Source organism: Daucus carota, chromosome 4 (assembly GCF_001625215.2).
Source record: "Daucus carota subsp. sativus chromosome 4, DH1 v3.0, whole genome shotgun sequence".
Taxonomy (NCBI): domain Eukaryota; kingdom Viridiplantae; phylum Streptophyta; class Magnoliopsida; order Apiales; family Apiaceae; genus Daucus; species Daucus carota.
In genome coordinates this window covers 25119595-25145132 of record NC_030384.2, presented here as the reverse complement: position 1 = coordinate 25145132, position 25538 = coordinate 25119595, and the positions used below count along the sequence as shown (strand labels likewise).

General features: G+C 34.2%; 3 protein-coding genes across 3 annotated transcripts; all 3 read left to right on the top strand.

Annotated features, from left to right (window-relative positions):
- Positions 1–422: 422 nt before the first annotated feature.
- LOC108217935 (protein ROOT HAIR SPECIFIC 17) lies at positions 423–5947 on the top strand. The gene is made up of 10 exons (XM_017390848.2): positions 423–982; positions 1100–1159; positions 1471–1561; positions 1700–1776; positions 2567–2655; positions 2755–2938; positions 3690–3871; positions 4340–4442; positions 4529–4860; positions 5220–5947. Exons 1-10 carry the CDS (start codon positions 770–772, stop codon positions 5599–5601), a joined length of 1713 nt encoding a protein of 570 aa, XP_017246337.1. The 5' UTR covers positions 423–769; the 3' UTR covers positions 5602–5947.
- Positions 5948–6397: 450 nt separating this feature from the next.
- On the top strand, positions 6398–10512 carry LOC108215899 (protein HIGH CHLOROPHYLL FLUORESCENCE PHENOTYPE 244, chloroplastic). Its single transcript, XM_017388514.2, has 8 exons — positions 6398–6685; positions 7035–7270; positions 8659–8757; positions 8966–9160; positions 9350–9442; positions 9522–9617; positions 9812–9952; positions 10157–10512. The coding sequence occupies exons 1-8, from the start codon at positions 6532–6534 to the stop codon at positions 10331–10333; spliced, it is 1191 nt and encodes a 396-aa protein (XP_017244003.1). The 5' UTR covers positions 6398–6531; the 3' UTR covers positions 10334–10512.
- An 8962-nt stretch (positions 10513–19474) lies between these two features.
- On the top strand, positions 19475–25303 carry LOC108218788 (nitrate regulatory gene2 protein). The gene is made up of 4 exons (XM_017391896.2): positions 19475–20993; positions 21181–21365; positions 22672–22895; positions 23673–25303. Exons 1-4 carry the CDS (start codon positions 19619–19621, stop codon positions 24418–24420), a joined length of 2532 nt encoding a protein of 843 aa, XP_017247385.1. The 5' UTR covers positions 19475–19618; the 3' UTR covers positions 24421–25303.
- Positions 25304–25538: the final 235 nt, after the last annotated feature.

Below are 25538 nucleotides of genomic sequence, written 5' to 3'. Positions count from 1 at the left end.
CACCCTCCCATCTCTAAAAATCTGTCATAAATAGCTATACTTATTTTTCTATTGCAGTTATAAATTAGTGGGCTTTAATTCGAAAATAAATTTTAAGATCAGTCAAAATCAAACATAATATCAAAATGAGCTAAATACATACTCCCCTCTCATTTTTTTAAATTTTTTTCCCAACAGCTTGATACGCATTTTAACATGCATATAAAGCATATGTTCACAATATTTTTTGAAAATTTCTTGTTATTATGTATGAAAATTTGAACATTAAATTTTATTCATAAAAAAAATAAAATATAAATTATTAAATTATATTTTACAAGAATTTTAAAATACGAAATCTCCGTCCCCAAATATAAACAATTGGGTGACGGGGAGAGCATACCATTTAACAGTGAGCGAATACAGTCATACAGACACCAAGTACTCAAGTCAAGTAGAGACCCTAAAAAAGCTGAGAAACTGCAACAATTGTACTTTCTCTTGCACACCAGGAATAAATATTCCGGTATCTATGCCGTCCAATAGAAAAGCCCACATCAAACGGGCGATCCTTTTTTACCGTATCACGATATCATTTCTTAGATTCATACAACGCCAGAAATCCAAGCGATATTAAATTCATTTATTTAAATCTTTTACCTCGTCCGATAAATTCGAGGAACGCACGTATAAAACATCTTTTTCATTTCATTTCTCATCATCTATCTCCTCTCTCTATATTTTCTCTCCAATATTTTATACTAGTATTATTTTATACTCCCGTTTAGCAATGAACAACAGGAAAAACGTGTACGCTGTTTACAACATTAATGTGCTTCTCGGAGTCGAGGTGCTTGCATGGTTGCTCACGTCCCGCCGGCTCCGCCGTCTTCCGCCGCTTTTCGCCGTCGCCGTCGTGATCTTACTAGGAGTCTTCGCTTTCATTTCCTTGCTCTCCCCTCCCATCACCAATCACCAGCTTTACCACACCAATCGCCGCTCGGTATTCATCCCGTAGAATTTCGACAAATATAATCACGTTCGAGTTTCTCGTAAAAATTTGAACTATGTTATGAATAAATGTGATACGAGATGAGTTTGTGTTATGTTTTTGCTACAGTTAAACACGGTTCTCGGGGCACGAGCGAATGTCCAAAATGAGATTGTTTTTCGTGTTCCGGTAAGCGTTACTGCCTTGTAAGACTTCTTCTATTACGTTACTACTTTTATTAATTATTATCCTTTTATTTATTTCTATTTATTTTTTTTGAATTAGTCTCTCGTTTCATATTTAATTACTGATCAGATAATGTTTGAAATTCTTTTGGATATGTATTTGGCTTTGCTATGTCTCTGATCACGTGACGATTGAGCAAAAATCACGTGGCACGTATAACACGCTTCTCGTCTGTTGTGTTCTTGTCTGAAAATGTATGTTTTGATTATGTTCTTGTCTGAAAATTTTGATTTTTGATTTTTTTTTAATTTTAGAAACATGGAGGGAGTTTGATTCATGAGTTGTGGAGCTCCAGCAACTCGAAATATTACTATGGTTGTAGCAACTCCAGTCAGGATTTTCGACGTAAGCACCCTGTGGCGATTTTTGAATTTTAGTTTTTTTTAGGAGGTTTTCTTTTTTGTAGCTTATGAAGCGGAAAAATTGTTGATATGTCTGTGTTTTTGATTTTGAAGTGTTTGTTTTGAATTTTGTGAATTGCAGCGGCTGAGTTGAAGACAAACCCTGATTGGTACTTGATGATCGCGACGAGTGGAGGACTGAATCAGCAGAGAACGGGGGTACATTTCTTGATTATGCTGACTATTGATTTGAGATCAGCATTTTTAATTAGAGCATGATTGTCTTTACGAACTGCTCTTGTTTGCATAGTCTAGAACCGTAGAAGGGAATGTAATGATGATGGCAAGTCTGTGTAATTAATCACCGTTGCTTTACGTTCTTATTTTATTAATCTTTTTCTGTTGCAAGGGTTCTGGTTCTGCTTTCTTTTTCGATTGAATTTTATGAGGTTTCTCTGTTACTTAAGTAAAAGGGGGATGACTATAATGGCTGAATGTAGTGAAAGAGAGGTTATATGGCAAATGCATAGTTTGTTAGTATTTGTTAGTATATTCACATCATAGTTGTTAGGAGAAAACTACAATGTAAACTGAACTTTTAAGGCAGGGTTCAGCGTAGGTGTTAATGAGACCTCACTAGAGTCATTTTCTTCGAAAATCTTTTGTCTATATCGCAGTAAATGGTGATATGGGCAACATAATAATCGGACGATTCTGCTTTGGAGATCCTTGTGCCAGTGAAGATTGCTTCTAATGATCGGGAAATAATAAATACAAAAACCATTGCTTTCTTTCCAACACTCCATTGGCTAAATTTGGAATAATTCATCTACTAAATATTAAAATTTACATGCATAAATACAGCACGTACTGTATACTTGAAATATTATATATATTCACAGTATAGAAATTTATTAATGAGGGCCAATACCGAAGGAAATGAGTTTTACTAGTTTGCTTTTGACAGTAGATTGAATGAAATTAATTATTTTCTGTATGGTGTTCACAGATTATAGATGCTGTTGTTGCGGCCTATATATTAAATGCAACCCTTGTTGTTCCAAATCTAGACCAGAATTCCTATTGGGAGGATAAAAGGTTTGTAGTAGAATTTAATTAATAGATGAGGATCCTTTAATTCTCAAGTTATGGATAATACAGTGCTGATGAATGAATGATATGTTGTGACGTGTCCAGCAATTTCTCGGAAATCTTCAATATTGATCGGTTTGTTTCGTATCTCTCAAAAGATGTCAAGATAATCAAGCAACTTCCAGAAAGGGAAGGGAATGTCACATTTCCGCATCATATGCGTGTACCAAGAAAGTGCAATTCAACCTGTTATGTTAATCGTGTATTACCTGTTCTTAAAAAGAAGCATGTAAGCATTCTGCTCCTTGTTTAATGCTCAAGATGTTAATTGTTCCTTTTTCTTTTTGTGGGCACACTTTGCATCCATATTCATAATTCTGCTTACAGACAAACTTTAGTGCCAGCTATCATATATTAGCAAGCCAAGGGGATTTGATAAGAAGTTAGCAGCATTTTTGGTCTTAATTAAAGAATCAATATACATAGTGAACTAGAAAAACAGGATCTGCTAGTGCGAGAGCTAATTTGCATTCATCTTGCTGAAGGTGACACTTCAGGAGAGTACTTATATGGTGTAGAGAAGCCTGTGCAGAACAACGTTCTGCGCTTTTGTTACTGGTGTATATGTTAAGTAATAGCTGTATTATGATAACTCCCTTCTTTTGGGTGGGAAGCAGTGCCAGACCAAAATACCCAACAAAAAATGCCTTGATTTTGGTATTTTCTCTTTCTTCAGATGATATGATGGGCCAATCATTTTTTCCTTCCATCCCAAGAACTGAAATTATATCCCATTTCATCGTCAGGCAGGAAGATGACAGTGGACAAATGGAGGTGGAAGTGAATAATTTGTTAGACAATGTCAAACAAATAGCTTATAATGTGTTCTACTCTTTCTGCTCTAAGCGTGCACTGATAGGCAACATTAGTATTCACTACAGCTATATTTGCTCTATTCTGTTAAAAGTGGGAAAATTTTAAGTGTGTTTGCCTGTCCCAGTTATTGACACTTGGAGCTGATCCTGAAATTTACTTGGCAGGTTGTTCAGCTAACCAAGTTTGATTATAGGCTGTCAAATCAGTTGGAAAGTAATCTGCAGAAGCTGCGATGCAGAGTCAATTACCACGCTTTGATGTTCACTGATTCAATCCTTCAGATGGGTAGGAAATTGGTCGAAAGAATGAAGATGAAAAGCAAGGATTATATTGCCTTGCACTTGAGGTAATTGCAAGATAGAGGATCAATATATTGATAGATATGTACGGTTTTAGACATGACTAAGTATACACAGCCATGATATACAAGTGGCTTGAGCAGTTCTTGATGCTCCATAGCATCAGTAAATTCTAAAATGCAAACTAAACGATCTTTTGTCCAAGTCAAACTACATGATTAGATTTTACTATTGGGATAAAATGAGATAATTAAGATATTATAATAATCCTCTGGTTTGCAGCTTTGATTTTGGTGATACTTATAAAAAAAAATTGCTGATATTACAAGTTTATTTTAGCCTGATATATATATCGGAGCAAGGCGGACACGAACTAAATGTGCATATCATGTACGAATTGAATCTTAGGAGTAAACTAAATTATATATATTGTTAATGACTATTCACTAGTGTTCGACATTGAAGAATATAAAAGTGTGAAGTTTCTTGTTTCAAACAATTATTGCGTGTTCTAGGTTTGAATCTGATATGCTTGCGTTCTCTGGATGTGATTATGGTGGAGGAGAGAAGGAAAGAATAGAGCTAGGTGCAATGCGCAAGAGGTGGAAAACCTTACATGTGAGATTCCTATTCCATGAGTACAATATTGTGCTATCAGTTATTTCAGAGATACCTTATTTACTTGGTAACATTCTATAATGTAGAAAAGTAACCCTGACAAGGAACGGAGACAAGGAAAATGCCCACTATCTCCTGAAGAAGTAGGTCTTATGCTGAGGGCACTGGGTTTTGGCAGTGATGTTCATATTTATGTGGCATCTGGCGAACTATACGGAGGCGAGGAGACCTTGGCACCGCTAAAGGCTATTTTTCCTAATTTCCATACAAAAGAGACTATTGCAACCAAAGAAGAACTAGCACCATATTCAGCCTTTTCTTCTCGAATGGCAGCACTAGACTTTATAGTTTGTGAAGAGAGCAGTGTTTTCGTCACCAATAATAATGGTAACATGGCAAGAATGTTAGCTGGAAGAAGGTATGTTACGGTCACAAATTAATATAATTTTGAACTCTCATGCACGGATTAGGATACTTTTACTTTCATTATATCGCTAAAATTTACAAGTCTAAAAATGTTGTGTTATTGCAAATTCGATTGATTTTAACATTAGAAGAAAGTCGATCTCAATGCAAGCACAGCCGCTTCTCTAAAATGATACTACATGGTAGATAGATTTATACAAAATGCTATTTAATGTTGAACCATCAATGACATCGGAAGTTTGATCCACCCTGAATGGCATCAATGTAAAAGTCAGTTTTTTATGCATGTGTACAACAATGCACTGAACAAACTGGTGACCTGATACATGTAAACATTTTCACCTGTTGCAGGAGATACTTTGGCCACAAACCAACAATTCGCCCAAATGCAAAGAAACTATCTCAGCTGTTTAAAAATCGGAATAGCATGGCATGGGAAGAATTTTCTTCAAGAGTCCGGACTTTACAAATCGGCTTCATGGGTGAGCCAAATGAGGTTAGGCCTGGCAGGGGAGAGTTCCATGAAAATCCATCATCATGCATATGTAAATACCCAAATGCTAATCTGTGGGAAGATTCAATTTCTCGGACGCAAGACACCATTGGCAATAAGTACAGCCAAGGATTTGATACAAACAAGTTAACTAGTGAAGATTTTGATGAGCAGTTAGCCGAGGATGAGCATGACATATTCGACCATCTTGATCATACAGATAATAAAAAACTTCTCTAGAGGCAGTGTTGCTGAAGAGAAGATACTGATCCTGATCTTCTCGTCATTGGAGCAACCGCTTCAGAATAACAGTCATCATCAAGATTCGAAGAAAACAAGGGCCATTTCGCTTATCAAATTTTCTTTAAAATCTTTGTTCAGAACAAGTAGTCTTTGCTGGTTTATTTTTACCAGGGCTGCTATTATTAGATTAGCACAGAAAAAAGCTGTATACAAAGTTTGAATAGCTGATATCAATTCTTTAGTCATTAGGGTGCAGTCCTGAGGTAAAAACTGAGCTGCCCAATGTAGTCTTGGTTGATATCATCATGTTCATATTCCAAATATATGCAGAAACTTCCATCAGTATATGTAGCCAATTCTTTTTCATGTTCTTTTATAATCGAAGATAGGTAGAGCAACTCCAACCCAACGCTATAATGCTATTAGAGTGTAAGGTTAAGTTATAGTGTAAAATCAATTTCAATGCAACACTAGAATGATGTAAAATCTATTTTTGGTGTCAAAAATATATTTAACGTAATTGTATATCAAATTTGGTGTCTCTCATTATTCCAACAATATCCTTATTCGTGTTAACAAAACAAATTATATAAATAAAATATTATTTTACAGTAAATTATAGTATTAATAAATTGTAATATATTTTAAATTTTTAATAAGAACAGAAAGGTCAAAATTAAAAATAAACTGTAATGGAAGTATGAAACATTTTCTCCAGCAAGGCTGAGACAGTGTGGGGCCATACTCTATCCAATCCAGTGAATGAGAAAGAGGGGATACGTGGTACAACTTGGATCAATTGTCTTGATGTCCACTCTCTTTCTCTACAAGGTTAACTGAGTTAAACTGTATGTACAAACCATAGGTACAGATATATTATACATACACTGATACACACTGTGTTACAGAGAGAGAGAGAGAGAAAGAATGGCTCTAAGAATCCCAATACATCATATGACCATGAAGAAGCTCAATTCTCATTCAAATGGTCACACCCCATTATCTTGGAGGTGCAATTTGGCAACTGATGCCCTTCTTTCTCCTCAATCTTCCATTTTTCTACCCAGTTGCTCTCCCTCAGGTACTCTCTCCCTCCCTCCCTCTCTCTCTCTCTCTCATTCTCTCTCCCACACACACACACACACCCTTCTTGGTTCAATTCAATCATTATGGAAGGTGGTTGTAATTTTATATGTATTTAGCCTTAAAATGGATTAGCTTGAATTCAACAATTTGATGTTTAATTTTATGATTAAAGATGAAACCTTTTTTAGCTTATCAATATATATGTATTGTTTCCTTAGTTATTAAATTAAAAAAGTAATTAGTTGTTAGTTATGATAGTATATTATTTGATGATTGTTTATTGAATAGACTGAAGATCAAATGTTATTTAAAGACTAAAATATAGAAGAATGTGGGAATTTCAGGGCAGGTTAAACCGCTGTTAGTTACATGTGCTTCCGGGGCAGCACCTTCAGCAGCCAATCTGGCTCCAGGGACACCCGTGAGGCCCACTAGCATATTGGTGGTGGGTGCCACTGGAACTCTTGGCAGACAGGTAGTACGAAGGGCGCTAGATGAGGGATATGACGTTCGGTGCTTAGTGAGGCCTAGACCTATTCCTGCTGATTTCCTTCGTGACTGGGGCGCCATTGTTGTCAATGTATTTACTAACCTTTATACTAGCAGCATCTAATGCAATTTATTTAAATGACATAACTAGTTAGTTATCTAGCCTCTGTACAGTTTTTGCCTAGACGAATTCACTACAATCTTGAAGTTCCTGCTCTAACCATGCCATAGTTGTTAAATCATGGTTGTTATTGTGTAATGGTTAGCTTATCAAATTGGTATTAAACAGAGCTCAGATATTTATTTTACATTTTTGTCCATTACATGTTACCAGGGGCGTAGCCACGTTAAGCACAGGGGGTCATTTGCACCCCCTTGCTCTTTAATATCCTCTTATGTATATTATATAAAATTTAATTTTTGGAATTTTGACCCCAAGCAATAAATTTTTTGACCCCCAAACATAAAATATTTGATCCCAAAAGTAGATAAAAATATTAAAAAGATGAAATCATCTTTTTATGTTTATAAAAATTGGTTAAAATAGAGTATATTGTAAATTGTAAGTACAATTTTAAAATTGTGATATTTGTATTTTTATATATTAGGTTCAATTTATCATATTTTTTAGGGATTTTCTATGTGTGCCCAAGGGCACACAATGGTCACTAACTTTCGTGATAATAGTAAGTTTTGGTTGGTGGATAAATAATTACTTTCGTGATAATAGTCATTTGCATGAGAGTGTTTATTGTATGCTCTTGAGCACACACTATAAAGACGATTTTTTTATGAGGTTGTTTTTCGACCCCCCTCATCATATATTCTGGCTACGCCCCTGCATGTTACTAACTTAATATGCTATTTTATAAGGGTCCGAGTCCCTGACAAACGATTGATGTACCCATCTTTGAGCACTTTTTTATTGCTAAAAGGCATCAACCCTAAATTTTTTATGTGAATACAGGGGAGAACTCATTTATCAGTGGTTTAATCACCCAGTATTGGGTTTTTGTCGTCCAGCTATTAAAAACCTCTGGTCGATGGTAACACAGAACCGCTTGTCAGGACTGACTTCCATTTTATATTTTCAATATGTATCTATCAAACTTCAATGTGAATCCTACCAACCAGAAGAAATCTTCCGGCCCTGATGTTTTTTAATTTTTTGTAAACCTTGTATTTGGGGAGGTAAATGCATATAACAAGTACATAAACTCAGACGCACCAGCATTTATACTTACAAATTCATATTAAATATATAATAAGATCATAATGATAAGCATGAATATGTGTGTGCCGTTTAATGCACTCATGTATTGCCCTTTCCTGTTTAAATTTATATATAAATAAAGCGTATATGTGCATATGCAGTTATTGAGAATTGTTTTAGAGCCAAATTGTCTATGATACTTGTATAAAAACGTTTCTCCTTGGTCCATGTTATAAAATACTGATTGTCGAACTGTTTCTGAGCAGGGAGATCTGAGCAAGCCCGAAACAATACCTGCAACTTTGGTGGGTGTGCATACGATCATTGATTGTGCCACTGGGCGACCGGAAGAACCAATAAAAACTGTAAGCAATGCGGTCAATATTTTGTAATATGAGAAGGATATACCTATGGCAGTCCCATGGTTTTGATCTATAAACTTTATCCAACTATTAGTTTAGACTCTCTAATGTTCTTGTATGTTCATTCGAATAAATTCTTTATAACTATATGGCTCCACCATCAGTATCCTTTTGCTGGTCAACCTGCAACATCTAATCTACTCTTTTTTAGGTAGATTGGGAAGGAAAAGTTGCTTTAATACAATGTGCAAAAGCCATGGGAATCCAAAAATATGTATTTTTTTCCATCCATAATTGTGACAAACACCCTGAAGTTCCTTTAATGGAGATCAAGTACTGCACAGAGAAATTTCTGCAGGATTCAGGCATAAATCACACAATAATCCGGCTATGTGGATTTATGCAGGTACTTGAATATAAGCTTGTGTAACAACATTTTCTTCATAATGGTGTGATTGATATGTCTCTTAGCATTTCAAATCAGTTATTTAAGTGTCTTAAAAGACCTACAAATCCGCATGTTATTTATTTTTCCCAAACAAACATATTAGTATATGTTTTCTTTCTATCTTATTACTTGACTCATTTCTTCCAGGGGTTGATTGGGCAATATGCAGTTCCTATACTAGAAGAAAAATCTGTCTGGGGGACAGATGCTCCAACACGGATAGCTTACATGGACACCCAAGTAATATCATTAAACAAATATCATCCTTTATCTGTTTGAGTGAGAGCGGTGTTTAAGCATGTGATTGGTGTTCTTACAGGATATAGCTCGATTGACATTAATAGCTTTAAGGAATGAAAAGGTTAACGGAAAGCTTCTCACTTTTGCTGGGCCTCGTGCATGGACAACTCAAGAGGTAAAATTGGACATGCTTTGAAATTTGACAAACTCAGACTGTTGGAATCTCTCATGATGGCCAAATTGTTTTTGAAGTTAAAATTGCTTAATTCAGAATTATTTTCTTTCAAACTTTTTGCTAAGATTGCTGATCGATGAATACGAACGGTTATTGAAATTTAAGGATGTATCTTTATTTTATTTATCCTTCAGGTGATAGCATTGTGTGAGAGGCTTGGAGGGCAAGATGCAAACGTGACTACTGTTCCTGTCTCAGTTTTGAAACTAACCCGCCAGCTGACTCGGCTATTTGAGTGGACTAGTGATGTTGCTGATAGATTAGCATTTTCAGAGGTACACAGTTAATATTTTTAGACTTGTCAAGTAAAATATAGACCCTGAGAAAGGTATAGCCTCAAGTTCTATCTATCTTATCATGCATGCAGTGAAAAATCTGTTTCTCAGGAAATTTAGAAAGAAAAAAACATATGTTGCCTGTTGTCAAGCAGCATGACATGTTCTAATGTATTAATGACTGTATGTTGAAACCATCTGTAGGTTCTTTCAAGTGATACTGTATTCTCAGTTCCAATGACCGAAACATATAGTCTTCTTGGCGTGGATTCAAAAGATATTGCTTCTCTGGAGAAATATCTGCAGGATTACTTCACAAACATATTGAAGAAACTGAAAAACATCAAAGCTCAATCAAAGCAAAGCGACTTCTACATATAGAATACTACACTTTCCTTGCATTGTACATCAGGCTGTATATGTATTAAATATGACTTGTACCATGCAACAATGAAGCAAAGGTATGAATGTCGTGCATTTGAAATTTTTCGCAATATTTTTGTTTATAGCATCTTCAGTCCTACATAAGAAGAGATTATAAAGAGAGAATGTTCAAAGTAGGTTCCTTGGAGTTTATAGTTTTCTGCTTTCATGTACATGTTCAAGTAATTTGTGGACTATATCAAATAATTTTTTTGAATGATCATGAAAAAAAAGTTGTACAAGTCTCATGGAATTTTCACTATTTAGCATATGTTCCTCCTAGTGGGCCTACATATTGCCCATGAAATGAAATTTTTTGGAGTTGCTTTTATTTGGGCCTGAATAATCCATAACAAGTTGCCAGAGTTCTCAGCAGTAAGCAAAGGACTACACATCAAACCTATAACAAGTACCCAATCCTCTCAGACCAGATCAACAACTGCACAACTTAGTTGAATGCTATTTTTTGCATGCCTGATAATTAAACACACTCACACGTCCAGGAATTTCGATAAATCGTGATGATAATTAAACACACTCACACGTCCAGGAATTTCGATAAATCGTGAATTAAACCTTCGAAAAGGCGAAATTGTTCGAGTAAGTTTCTGTCATAAAGATCCAACTTCTGCATGGCATTTTAAGACAGAAAAAGCAGAGGAAAACAGGAAGAAGATAAGAAGTGAAATAACAAGATGATTGCCTGGTGGGGGTAAGATATAAGATGAAATATAAATGATTATAAGTTGAAAGTAAGAGCAGTAGCTAATTTGAACTTTTACTGGCCCATACAAGACATGTATCATCCTACTCAGCCTGCCAAAATCAAAAGCTCCATCCCACCAAACTTTAATAAGTGGCTTGCCCCATTTCCGTACCATTTGATCCCTGTTGGGCTATTCATTATTATTATTCCTTACTATCACTCACAGGATTTCAAATGGTAACATTAGCCTTCAAATTCAGGTACTGCCTTTTTACCCATCCAAGGGCCGTTTGTTTTGATTTCATTACAACGAATCTCTGAGTGTCTCGTTCTTGCTCCGCTTAATGGAAGTCGAGTGTTTGAAACTTATCAAATATAATACAAATGATAAGTGTTAGTATGTCATTAGTCATCTTGAGTAGAGGGCCTATCAGGATCATCATTCTCCCTTATCCTTTACTTGAAAGTCATGTATAGATTCGAACTCGAGTTTTTGCGAGATTAAGATATCCTAGTATAAAGGATCCGTTTATTTAAAATATCAAGTGTTGCTCATTTATAGATTCGAACTCGAACTTTTCGCGGGATTATACTCTGAAATCATGAAATCATGTTAAGTGACTCTTTTATCTAGAATATCAAATCTTAGGAGGTGGGTCTACTGAGATCATATAGTATTATAACAGTACGTGTGTTTATTTATCAAGCAAAATCTTGTGATAAAATAAAATATATTAAACAAAATCGAAATAGTTTCGGCTACTAATCTCAATAAATGAATAAAATTATATCATTCCCAGAATGTTCGAGGTTTAACGGTAGTTAGAAGGGGGCCAAAGTAGCTAAGGAAAGACACAATGAAAAAAGAAATGGACATGAAATCTATGACTTACATGTGAATGGAGTTGTTTAAAATATTAACAAGGAATTAGAGGTGAAAAAACAAGGGCACAGGTGAGGCTCACCATCACCAAGAATGAAGGAATATAAAAAGAGAGTGAAAAGGAAAAATTCCTGCAAGCTTCTGAGAGAATCTCAACTGGATCTCATGCATGGAAAGTAGTTCATCATACATACAAAATAAGTAAATACAATGAGAATCAATAAAAGTAAAGCAGCAGCAGTAGTTCATAACATATTATTTAATAATTATTATATGCTACAGAATTTCATTAGAAAGTAGAAACAGACAAATATCCCATGGAGGCCACTCAATAGTCAGTACTATTCACACAACAAGTGTTTAATATTCAGATAAGCAGACTCTTATTTGGTACTAAACCATTAATTAATCAATATATTATTGTTTAATATAACTATATGTACTAACCCCATGTACATGGAAATAATAACAATAAATAATATCATTTCTTTTTTTTTGCTTTTCCTGGGAAAAGAAGTTAAGCAAGCAAACCACAAGCAGAAAAGTGAAAAGCTAAATGTAACCCAACCAACATGAAGGAAGACCTAAAGCATTTCTACAAATCACATACTGCCTAAATATATATGACTAATCTTCCACATGCATGACTTTGTTGATCCTATTCAGGACCTTGAAAATTGTCATATACTAAGACATGTCAGCTAAACCTAATTAGTTGGGCATGACGTCGTAGAAATCGGGAATCGGACAAATCAATATATTTATTAATTCAGAATTTATCGGTGATTTTTAGTTAAATCAGGATGTAATCTATAAATCAGTAAAATATTTTTTAAAAATTAAGTGATGATTTGTTGAAATTTTTTCAAGAAATCGGATTTTTTTTTTCCGTAGGAACCCGCAGCCGCTACGATCCAGAAAGCATAATCACACATTCTCCCCCTTTCGGGAGTCGAACCTGTGACCAAGAGGGGCAAATTGGATATATTTAGAACATTGATCCTGCCATATAAATTAACACCAACATTGAGTTTTTGTATATAAACATGTTTGATAAAAACTAAAATAGAGTGTCACATAGTAATCAAGAACGGTACAACCTATGTTCATAGTCTCTTTTCTATGCACTACATAAGAATTACATAGTTCATTTTCATGTAATAGTTCCTAATCTTATTTTGGTAATAATTTTTAGAAATTGAGTAGAAATAGATAGTTAATTACTTTGTGTCAATCACATGGGCACCAACCAAAAACACTAGGAATCAAACAAAAGAATGTAGCTACATTCCAATTTCAAAAGGACCGACCAACCATTTCATGACAGCCCAGCACTTCCTCAGTCCTCACCACTAACAATACTTTAGTTATATTTTCATTAATTTAGTTTAAATATGTTCGAATTTAAATTTTGAAAATCATATATTATAATGAGCCGTTGAAAAGAACACAAATTATCATAATTCTTACATTAGATAAAAACAAAAGATAACATCAGTTACCAAGTTGTGATACCACTACTTGCAATAGTCATGCACTACTTTAATCGCTCACATGATACATTTTATAACTTATAAATTATTTATAAATATAAATTATTTTGTTTTATTACTAACTTACGGTTACTTATAAGTCTTTATTTAATTCTAAACTCTGCTTTATTTTTTTTATTTTTAAGTAAAAAATATTTATCTTAAATTCATCTAACGATCCCATTTTAAATTTAGACAAAACAATGCACAAATGTATGTGACTACGCATACTTCCTCAAATTATAAGTCAATGTCAGTGTTATAAAAGCGGAGGTTGAACTTGATCGGTAAAATCACTCGAACAAAGATTGATAAAAAATTAATTGAATTAATTGAGATTAATCGGATTGATCGATGATTAATCGAAAATTTAATTAATTCGGAAAATAAAGGAACAAAAACTAATCAATTAATCACTAATTTTTAATCAAAAATAAATGTCAATAAATAAATTTTAAAATTGGATATACCAAGAGACGAAAATCCTTTTCGTACCAGCACCCCAACCAACGTGCACGACAATTATGATCGAATCACCGGAAACAAATCACAATTGATGATAGTAAGATCATTTCCGATCATAATTTTATAAATAAAATAATTTCATCTTCATTTTCATCTTTTTCACTTTATATTTTTATTCCATCTCCAACTATTACTTCATTTTATAAATAAAGCAATTTGTGTCTTATCTTCAAGTTTAACTTCATATATAGAGTAGGTGCATGATTTTATATATAAAGATAGAGTAATGGATTACTGTATTTATAAAGTTAAAAGTGAAGAAATATAAAGTTTAGAGTGATGTTGGAGATGCCATATAACATATCACTGCAAGTGCAACATATACACCTCCACTGCCACTAAGATTTAGGAGTTTAAATATTTAATTATAAAATATTTATAATATGAAAAAATATACACTATTAATAAAAATGCAACTAATCATTAATTTCCAATAGTTTGTACTATTCTTTTATGAAGAGTAATGGATGATAGTTGGATCATGCGATTTTGCATATTTTGATAGGGTTGTAAAATAGTTTCGTTGTCCACACTTGCAAAATAGTTTTCTCAATATATATCATCATCCTCCCATCTTATTATACTGATAAGTCTGGATTGTATTCATAGCAGAAAAAACTCTCTCAACAATAACAGTGGCAACAAAAAATCAGAGTTAACTCAACCAGAAGATAACTAAAGCACGAGCAGTGTGTGTCTTAACCATTATGACAGAAAGATTCCCTATACTTTGAAATCCAAATAAATCTTTATCTATTCTCACATCATAGATAAAATTATCTAACTGATTTGGCTAGGTTTGGTATAGAGAAATCTTTTGAAAGTAAGTAATAGCTTGTCCCTCACACCTTGAGCGACCTCGCATATCCAATATGTCTTCCATATGAGGTATTTTAGTCAAATTATCATTACAAAATTTCTTCACATGTTCTAAAAATGTTTCTTATTCGTCCTCTCTTAATAGCTGCAATTTAATCTTCATACTTCGAATCATTATCATAGCATTTATAATATTCTGAGTCTGTTGTTGTAAAGTTTCTTATTAATCATTAGTAATTGCAAACTAATTGTCAAAATAACTTTCATCAAGTACAACATAAAGAAAAATTTAAAAGTCTCAATATTTTCAAGTAAGCCTTCCGCAATTCCTTTTGATTCTTGATTGGTAGCATCTTGATGTATATCCCCAAGTACATCCACTACGTTTAGCCAAGTTAAAAAAGACGAAATATTGCTCTATGATGTGAATCCCAACATATATCTCCCGGTCGAGTTAAAGAAAATTCTTGATTCTTTCCTTTTTCATAAATATCTCACCACTTTCTAAACGTTTCGGTGTAAGTTCATGTTGTTTTTGTTGAAACATATTGACATCAATAATTCAGTAGGCGCTAAAAAAAATATATACTATTTTTTTTAGGTTGCGGGGTCTAGCATTACCTAACCCACTCTAGTTCCGCTAGAGATAAATTTTATAATACATTATGTATGTTTAACTTTTTGGATGACGGCGAGACTATATTATGTTCATATTAATTTTTAGAAGCAAATATTTAAAAGCATATATATTAAATTTATTTTATGTAATTTTTTAATATTATTTACAATCATTCGGAGAAAAATAAGGTATTATCGAGCCAACTTGAACTTAAATATGAAAGTAGGCAGCATGCAACAACATATATGTACTTCACGCGGCAATAGCATGCATATCACCAGTAGCTCATTTTATACATTTTCTGTACTGGTCAAAATAAGTCAAACAGAGAAGCGGTTCAGGCGTCACTAATTAGGGACCCCCATCATTTTCTTTTACCAAAAATATCAAAATATATTTTTAAGGCTATAATCGTAATAATCAGTCAACTGAACAATCAAGAAATAAAAATCTCCAACTCCCTCAATTTATCGGACCGAATATACCCAACTCGGATGTCGCAATTGGAAAACTGATGCTAGATTTTAACATGAACTATAGAACAACCACAATTTTTTTAATAAATTCCTAAAATACATAATAAATGTATAATAATATACTCCGCAGAGGACATGTCAGTATAATTATATTCTTTGTATAAATTAATGCGTACATACAATTAAGAAAGGAGAAGTGTCCCTTTCCAGGTTTTAATTACATATCTAACTTGATACTCCCTCTGTTTTTTAATACATGACGTTTGACTTTTTGGCACACACTTTTAAGTGCTTTGACCGGATAGTTAAAAGTATTATTTTTGAATTTTTCTTTTTCTGAATAAAAATATACAATCAAAATTTTAATTCACAAAAAAAATCAATCAAAAATAATGATTTTTACTATCCGGTCAACACACCTAAAGTTATGTGCCCAAGTCAAAAGTGTCATATAAAAAAAAACAGAGGGAGTAGTAAATTCGTAAGATTCCATAGGCATAGAGACATAGGCTCATAGCATAGCATCGGTTAGAATGTTAGATACTACAACATCACAGATGTTACTTCCTCATCACACCTCGTCTGCTTTAAATCGTCTTTTAATCTCTCCTCCCCCTTTGGTTTAGTTCCAAAAAGAGTGTGCTATCACACTTGCACAGAGGACCTTGCAAGTTGCAGCAAGTTAAGGTTACATTCATGGGTAGCAAGGGAACACAAATATCAACTTTTAAAACATCATCAAATTCCTCTTCAATAATGAACGTATCAGGATGCCTCGACATAAAATAAAATTCGTAATTTACTTCTTTTAGTATTTTAAGTTGATTCTACTTCTTGAGTATAGTTTGAAAGACTTTTGAAACTAGAAGTTAAAAGTTAAATTATACTATTTTTATTTAAAAAATTTAGTGACTTATTTTATATGAAGTTTTCAATCTTTTAATGTGTAGCAAATTTTATTTATTATTAATTTTTTTAAAAAACCTCTCTATGAAAACTTTTAAACTCTTTTTGTTCTTGGAGTAGGCGCCTCTATTATTTGAGGGGCTTCCATCAATCTTTTAATGTGTAGCAAATTTTATTTATTATTAATTTTTTTTAAAAACCTCTCTCTGAAAACTCTAAACTCTCTTTGTTCTTGGAGTAGGCGCCTCTATTATTTGAGGGGCTTCCATCAATTTTTACCGACGGAAGCCTCAAATGTTTATTTTCGTTTTGTATGAACTGTTTTCTCCAATAATCTTACTCTTCGGGGAAGGATTTCTATCCTTTTGATTAGATTTGGTTTGTTATTCTAGATCTAAATCGTCAGATCTTTTGGTTTATTTTTTTTTTTCGGTTCAAGTGGAGCATATCGCATTTGAAAGTTAATAGCTTATCTCGTGGTTTCGACTATCAGATTTAAGTTTTCTATTTTGATTTTTTTTCAGTTTGCTTTTATTTTAGTTTTTGACTTGGATTTTCAGGATGTTTTCTCTCCTTGGTGAGAGGTTTATTTTTGCTTATCGATTGTAAGCAGTAGTCTTGATTTGGTGATGAAATTTCATATGAAATCAGTTCCCGCTCAATAGTTTCATCAGGATATCATGAGAAGGATACCACTAATTCAACGAGAATGCATGAATTTGCATTTGTATATACATTATTCATCAAAATATCGTTTAACTCTGTCTATCCATAGGAGATGCAATTATAATTTACCGTTTATTTGACTCGATCATTGGTGTAGATGCCATATTGTTTTCTATTATTAGATTAACACTTTTGTTTCTAAAAAAAATCTTGTATTTAAAAATTTGATTTTTTATTTATAAATTTAAATGACCAGACAATGAATTGATTTATAAGTAAAATTATTTAAACACTTTTAACAACTTATATAAGTCAATTTCACTTATCATTTATAATCCTCTTGTTTGCTTTAAATAATAAGTCATTTTTTTAAGTTAAGTCAAACGAGCCCTAAATATTTGAGCTCAAATTCAATTAATTCATAATTTTTGAGATTGATTGTTCAACATGATATAAGTATCAAAAATTTGAAATAGACTTATGAATTTGATTCCATACCATACACACACACATGAGGTCTCCATTCCCTGTAATTATTTATTTATAACTCATATATAAATTATCTATATATACTCATAAATATACCAAAATTTATACTGATAAAATATACTAAAAAGTTAGAAAATATTTATTTATATATTAATTTGAACCGTGTATCATATATGCAAAATTACTTATAAAAAATAACATAATACGAGTGCATAGAGGGGTGTTACTACGAGGATCGTGTTTTATTTAAATTTAATCTTATTATCACATTTATAATCATATTCAAATTATATTTTTGAGTCATGTAATATTAGACCATCGCAAACCCCGTCGATTTACATGCCTATCTTACCATGACACGAAATGGAAGGAGTTAATTATCGGTGAGAAAGTATAATTACCTTTTGTGGGTGGCTTGTTTGGCTGGCCATGTAAATTTCACCACAAAGAGGAGGCAAAAGAGAGGTGGAGTTTGATTCACTCTTGTCATCCTTTAATATAATAATAATATTTAATTTATTTTATTTTATCATGTTTGTTCTTTATCCTCCTCCTCTCACTTGCTCATTGCATGATCATACAATTGAGTACTACTCCATTTTATCACAATCCATGAATTATTGACTGCTGAGTCAAAGTAGGTCCACTCACTTTTTCACTATGCTTACACCATTATTCATATTTCATAACATTCCTTTGCTTACACTAAACCCCATTAACAAATATTAACATTCATCTTTATGTGACACTCGGTCAAAAAAATTGACATGTTAATTGTTTAATGGAAAACGTATTAAACGTATGAGAGTATTATATCAAAACGTATACGATGTGTATCAAAACAGTCTAAACAAAGTCAAAAGAAAAATATATTCAAAAAGAAAATTGCGTTTTCTATACTTACATGTACATACTCTCTTGTATTCATAGGATTAGGGATGAAAAACGATATATCTGCCTCCGAATCCATCCGATAACTTATCTTAACTGATGTAATTTTTGTAAAATATGTATATTATTAAAATGCACTCTAAGCCACTTAAAATAAACTAAATTTAATAAAATACAATGCTTGAGATGTGCGTATAAACACATAAAACAAAAAATTCAATAAATAATCTATTTAAATAAATTTGTTACTTTCACGATACATAAGATTTGTTTATTTTTATCATGTTAATAGTCAATTTTTGATACTCAACAAAATTATGAAAATATTAACAGATATGTTATGATAATTTAATTATTATGTATAAAATTATATTTTTTTATCTTATTTAATTCTATACATTTTTTTTCCATTTCTCGTCACACATTTTAAATAATATTATAAAATTATTTACAAGAATATTAAATATATGCACCGTTTCTCAATATACGAGTAACTGACGGAGGGTGTGCAAAATAGTATCCGTCCATGTATACGTATACGGTAGACATATAAGTGAAAGTGGTCCCAGGGAGTCACACAAACAGTGAGTCAGTTCGCACACAAAACAATACGACTGTTCTGCCCTCCCCCATAGCCCCCAATCTCTCTCTCTCTCTCAATCTCTCTCTATTATTATTAATAAAAACACACACAAAAAGCACACACAAATCTCTCTCTCTCTCTCTCTCTCATGGGCTGTACAAGCTCAAAGCTCGACGACCTACCGGCGGTGGCTCTATGCCGCGACCGCTGCAACTTTCTCAACGACGCAATCCACCACCGCTACGCACTCGCCGACGCTCATCTCGCCTACTTTCTCTCTCTCAAATCAATCGGCATCTCTCTCCACCGCTTCTTCCACCTCCGCTTCACCGCCTCGCCGGCGCCGCCGATTCTCAATCTTCCGACTCAACGGAAACTCGATCCGTCACCGCCAGCCTCGCCAATTCATCACATTCACTCTCACTCGAACTCTGTTGGCTCGCATCTGCAATTCAATTCATCCGACGACGACGTTTCGGACTCCGAGCATCTTCATCTTCATTCCGAGTCAGATTCTCCGATTCATAATCATAATCATCAGAATCATCATAATAATTATAATAGTAATTATAATGATAATTATATTAATAATGATAATAGTCCGTACGGTCATCTGAATTATATAGATCATGAAACCCTAGCTCAATACAACAATAATGATACGAGTCATTTTATGAATATGAATTATATGAGGCGTAATACGACGCCGTCTGTGTTGTATGAGCAACGGCCGCCTGTTTCGGAAACTGTTAAATTTGGGGATTTTTCGGGTTCTAGTAGTTCAGCTGCTGCTTATAATCCTTATATGTATAATAATAATAGTCAGGTTGCTAGTACTAGTTATTCTAGTTATGGAAATAGTAGTTATGGTGGATTTTTCGGTTCATTGCCGCCGGAAAATGTGATTCCGGCGGCTGCTACTACTGCAGCTTCGACATCCAAGCCGCCACCATCACCTCCGCGAGGTGGTTCGGCTTGGGATTTTTTGAACCCGTTTGAGACGTTTCAGGAATATTATCCTCCTCCGCATACTCCGAGTATGAATTCGAAGGAGTTGAGGGAGGAGGAAGGGATTCCGGATTTGGAGGATGAGGATGAGGTGTTGAAGGAAGTACAGGGAAACCAGAAGTTTGTCGATGAAGGCGGAGGTGGAGGTGGTCCTGGAGGTAGTCGTGTTAGCAGAGATGAGTATTTTAAGGCGGCATTGGAGGATCAGGTGGAAGGGAAAGGGAAGGAAAGTAGTCATGAGACGGAGGTGCATTATCGGACTAGTAGGGGGAGGGAGTCGATGGATGAGGATCCAGTGGAGTATGAAGTGCATATGATTGATAAGAAAGTTGTTGATAAGGATGAGGATAAGTCTGGTGGCCATCGCCCTGGATTGAAGACTTTTCGTGATGATTCTGAGGTGGTTAGGGAAATCCAGGTTCAATTTGAAAGAGCTTCTGAAATGGGAAATGAGCTCTCGAAAATGCTTGAAATCGGAAAACATCCGCACAGTCGCAAGCATGCGGCCTATCAAGGTGAATTACTTATTGATTTAGTAATTAAAAGACTTGTAAGAACTAATCTGGCATACTAGATTTGTGTATGCAATAAAAATACAAACTTTCATGTAACAGAAAGAATAAAAAGACAAACTTTGTTTGCTATTTTGAAATATTGTTTCGTTAGAGATTCTTATTTTTTGTTGTTTCAATGTGTCTTCAGCTGTTTCCTCCAAGATGTTGAATGCAATTGCTCCCTCACTTTCAATAGTATCATCAGAAGCTTCTACGTCTGAAAGTGCTCCTAGCTTAAATTATGATGATACTGTGGGGTTAAGTTCCACAAATCTTTCCTCTACTTTGCAGAAGTTATTGCTCTGGGAAAAGAAATTGTATGAGGAAGTTAAGGTATACGTCGCAACCGTTTTAGTCGTTAAGATTCGTTTATTATATCTACGCCTACAATTTATTTTGTCTTTTATTGCTCTGTCGTTTTTGTAACTTTGCACATATATGTAGAGTATTTCATATTCTTTGCAAGTTATGATTTGATTTGTACTGATATGGTTCCTCGCTGGAATTAGTACTTCAGGTTATATATATGTTAATTTTAGCCACTGCTAATTATTTAGTCCACTGAGTTTTACTTGATTATACCTCGTGATAATTGCCATATAATAAATGTAATGCAGGGAGGCTGTCAGTTGACGTAACCGTTGTAGTCATTAAGATTTGTTTATTATATCTACGCCTACAATTTATTTTTATTTTTTATTGCTGTGTTCTGTTTGTAACTTTGCACATGTATATAAAGTGGTTCATATTCTCTGCAAGTCTTGACATGATTTGTACTGATACGGGTTCCTGGCTGGAATTAGTAGTTTAGGTTATATATATGCTAATTTTGCCACTGTTAATTATTTAAGTCCACTTAGTTTTACTTGCTTATACCTTGTGATAGTTGGCACTCAATAAATTTAATGCAGGTTGGTTGTCCGTTGACGTTAATATCATATATAAATGTCCAAAAATATAATTCTCTCAAATGCATTGCATCATTTATAAGAGGAAGTGGATCTCTCTCTTCTTATAGGAGTGATATACTTATATATATGTTCAGTCAGTTACTATTTCCGCTGCGAAACCGTCTTCTTTTAAGCTTGAATTTATTTTTAACGGGTTGCTTCATTTTCGAGTTTTGAGGATACTTTACTTTGTTGATTCATTGCAGGATACATCTACAAATCACATTTGTGGTTTCATCTTTTTGTGTCTATTTTTCACATTTTTTTTGCGTGAACATGTATACATGTATTATTTATTTTCTTGTTATAGAACAGATTGGTATTTAAAGTATCATACTTTATTACTATCTTTTTAATACGTGATCTTTTGCGTATTTTTTCCCGGATTTCTTTTGCATATTTACCTTTATTGGTTGAATTTTCTTAAACACCCATGAATTAGCTTAACTTAATAAAAATAAAAAAATAAGATTAAAATTTAGGATAATAGATGCACGGATCATACTAAGGTATTGTATTTTCAGTTGCCTTCTGATTTTTTCTTTTTACCAAGCAGTTGCCTTTCGATGTTAAAACTACTATCTGTTTACCTAGACAATAACGGAACAATTTTGAAAACCATTCTTGGAGCTTAAACCTTGCCATTTACTTAACTTCGGATATCTGATTACTGGTTATCTGTGTTGCAGATAGAGGAGAAATTGAGGGTACAACATGAAAGGAAGTCCAGAAAGCTAAAACGTCTGAGTGAAAAGGGTGCTGAGGCTCACAAGATTGAAACAACTCGAATTTTAGTTAGGACTCTTTCCACAAAAACTAGAATCGCAATTCAAGCTGTTGATAAGATATCTGTGAAGATAAATGAGTTGAGAGATAATGAATTGTGGCCACAATTAATTGGATTCATTCAGGGGTATATGATTCTCTAACCTTTAATGTGCTTTGCATGCATTTCTTATTTCTTTGCAGCTTTAGTTCATTCTACACTGCCTTGCACATCCAACAAAGTTATATTTAATACTGTTTTGAAGTAATTCTGTTATGTTTTAGGAGAAAATTTTATTAATAACAAAAGTATAATTTAGATCCCAAATGGAGTCCATTGAAACTGTTACATGACATATCCTTGTGATTTTCAGCTTCTCTTCACTCGTCTAGTATTACCTTATAATTTGAATCCCCCTCTTCTCCCATGCTTATGTTATGAAGGATAAAAATAGAGTACATTATGTCGATTAATTTCATTGAATCAAATATATAACGTAAATATTAAGTCAGTTATGGAACTTTGCACTTTAAAACTTTCAAGCTCTGGATTTGAAGAATCAGACAATATATGGCCCTTTCACTTTATTAGAACTAGCCTTCCTAGACTGCATTGTTATTGTTGAAGTTGTGGAAATGACTCCCTAATTGCAATTTATTTGGGCATAGTTATATGAAGGACTGTTAGTGATTGAAAAATAACCTACCAGATGCTTTATGTGCAGAGCAATGAAGCTCCAAAATAATTTAGCTTTTATATGTATTATATTAATCAGCTGATCTTAGGTTAGGAGAGTTTTATTAATATATGTGCATTTTCTTCGTTTTCTTAAACCCAGCACCTCGCACTGTTTGACAATCATGTCCTTAGATATAATTGATATGTTCATATTATCTGATATGGGGGTTTGTTCTCGTTACTAAGGTTGACCAGACTCTGGAAAGCTATGCTTGACTGCCATCAAAGTCAACTTCAAGCCATTGGAGCAGCTAGACAATTAGATGATATTGTATCCAACAGATACTCGAGTGATGCTCATCTTGAAGCCACATTGCAGCTTGAACAAGAGCTTCTTAACTGGGTTTTTAGATTTTCTTGTTGGGTTGCTTCCCAGAAGGGATATGTCAAAGCATTAAACAGCTGGCTTCTGAAGTGTCTTCTGTATGAACCCGAAGAAACAGCCGATGGGATAGCACCTTTCTCTCCTGGTAGAATGGGAGCACCGCCTGTGTTTGTGATCTGCAATCAGTGGTCACAAGCACTAGATACAATTTCTGAGAAGGAAGTGATTGAGACAATGCGATACTTCGCGGCAAGTGTGCTACAGCTATGGGAACGGGATAAGTCAGAAATGCGCCAGAGAATGACAGTGAACAAGGAGACAGAGTTGAAAGTTAAGAACTTGGAGAGGGAAGATCAGAAGATACATAAGGAGATTCAGGAGTTGGATAAAAGGATTGTTTTGGTTTCTGGGGACGCCAACAGCCTCTCTGTAACTGGGCACGTGGTGTATCAAAGTGAAACTAGCAGCAACACCAGTTTTCAGTTGAGTATGCAGCGGATTTTTGAGGCTATGGAAAAGTTCACTGCTAGCTCGTTGAAGGCTTATGAGGAGTTGTTGCAGCGTAGTGAAGATCTTAGGCTTGCCGGAGAGCAGGATACATTTTCGTAGGGATGATATCTATACATAAATGTGTTATCTCGGTTGTAAATGTGATTTAAGTGACATAACAAGGAATTCCTTTGCATGCTCGTTGGAGCTTTGAAGTAAATGAGGGGTTTGATAAATTGAAGTGGCAAAATTTTCTGTTGAATGACGTGATGATATTTTACTACATGCTGTCTTCAAAGCTATACACACTGGTTTGTTGAGTTGCATCATTACTTGGATCTTGTAAACAGTCGTGGATAATGGATATATTATATGATGGCCTGATGGCAATGGATTGCATCTGTAAATTCTGTTGTTCCAGTCAGTAGGTCTAGTACCACTGGCGAAGAAGAATCTATATACAAGGGAGGATCGGATGATATTTGTTATCATCATGAGCCAGTTCGCAAGCTGTAGTAGCTTGCACAACTGGTTTGATGCTATATTATCTTGGCTGCAAAACTGGCCTTGTAAATGATGATATGGCTGGAAGTTGCTACTTTGATTACATACAGAGCCAAATGAGCCCCTCAAGTATAACCCAGAGGATGTGAGACAACCCATTGAGCTCCCCATGACATTGCAGATGACACAACTGAGGCTGGTGCTGTTTCCGCTTCCTATTATTACAATTGGAAAGGGGAAGCAGCTCTGTTTATCAAGTGGTCAAGTGCCTCTGTGCTGCGATTCACATGAGCAGCAGAGGTAAGTTGTCTAGGAGGATGCTACAAGTTTTGCATTAAGATTATTTGCTTAGCTGTTTAGTGATGAATTTCTAGTCTACACTCAACTGATAGAACTCAAACAATGATATCTTTGTATGTTAGGGTAGTTCTCTATTAATTTTGTTTCATATTCATTGCACATAAATCTATTTAATTAAAGTGGACCCTCAATTGCTTCATTAACTTTAGCTGATTACCATCCTGTATAATTTACAAGAAAGAAATTCGCAGAATCTGTAACATGTCTTTTGGCTGCTGTGCTGCTCTGGCGTGACCTGGTTCTGCTGTTAGCTGGCCAGGATCTCCTCTTATTTCATTGGCTTGAATCGTTAATCATGGTACAACCTAAACCTGTTCAGGACTGTTCTATATATTATTATTATTACATTTTTTATAGCACCAGGAGTCACTACT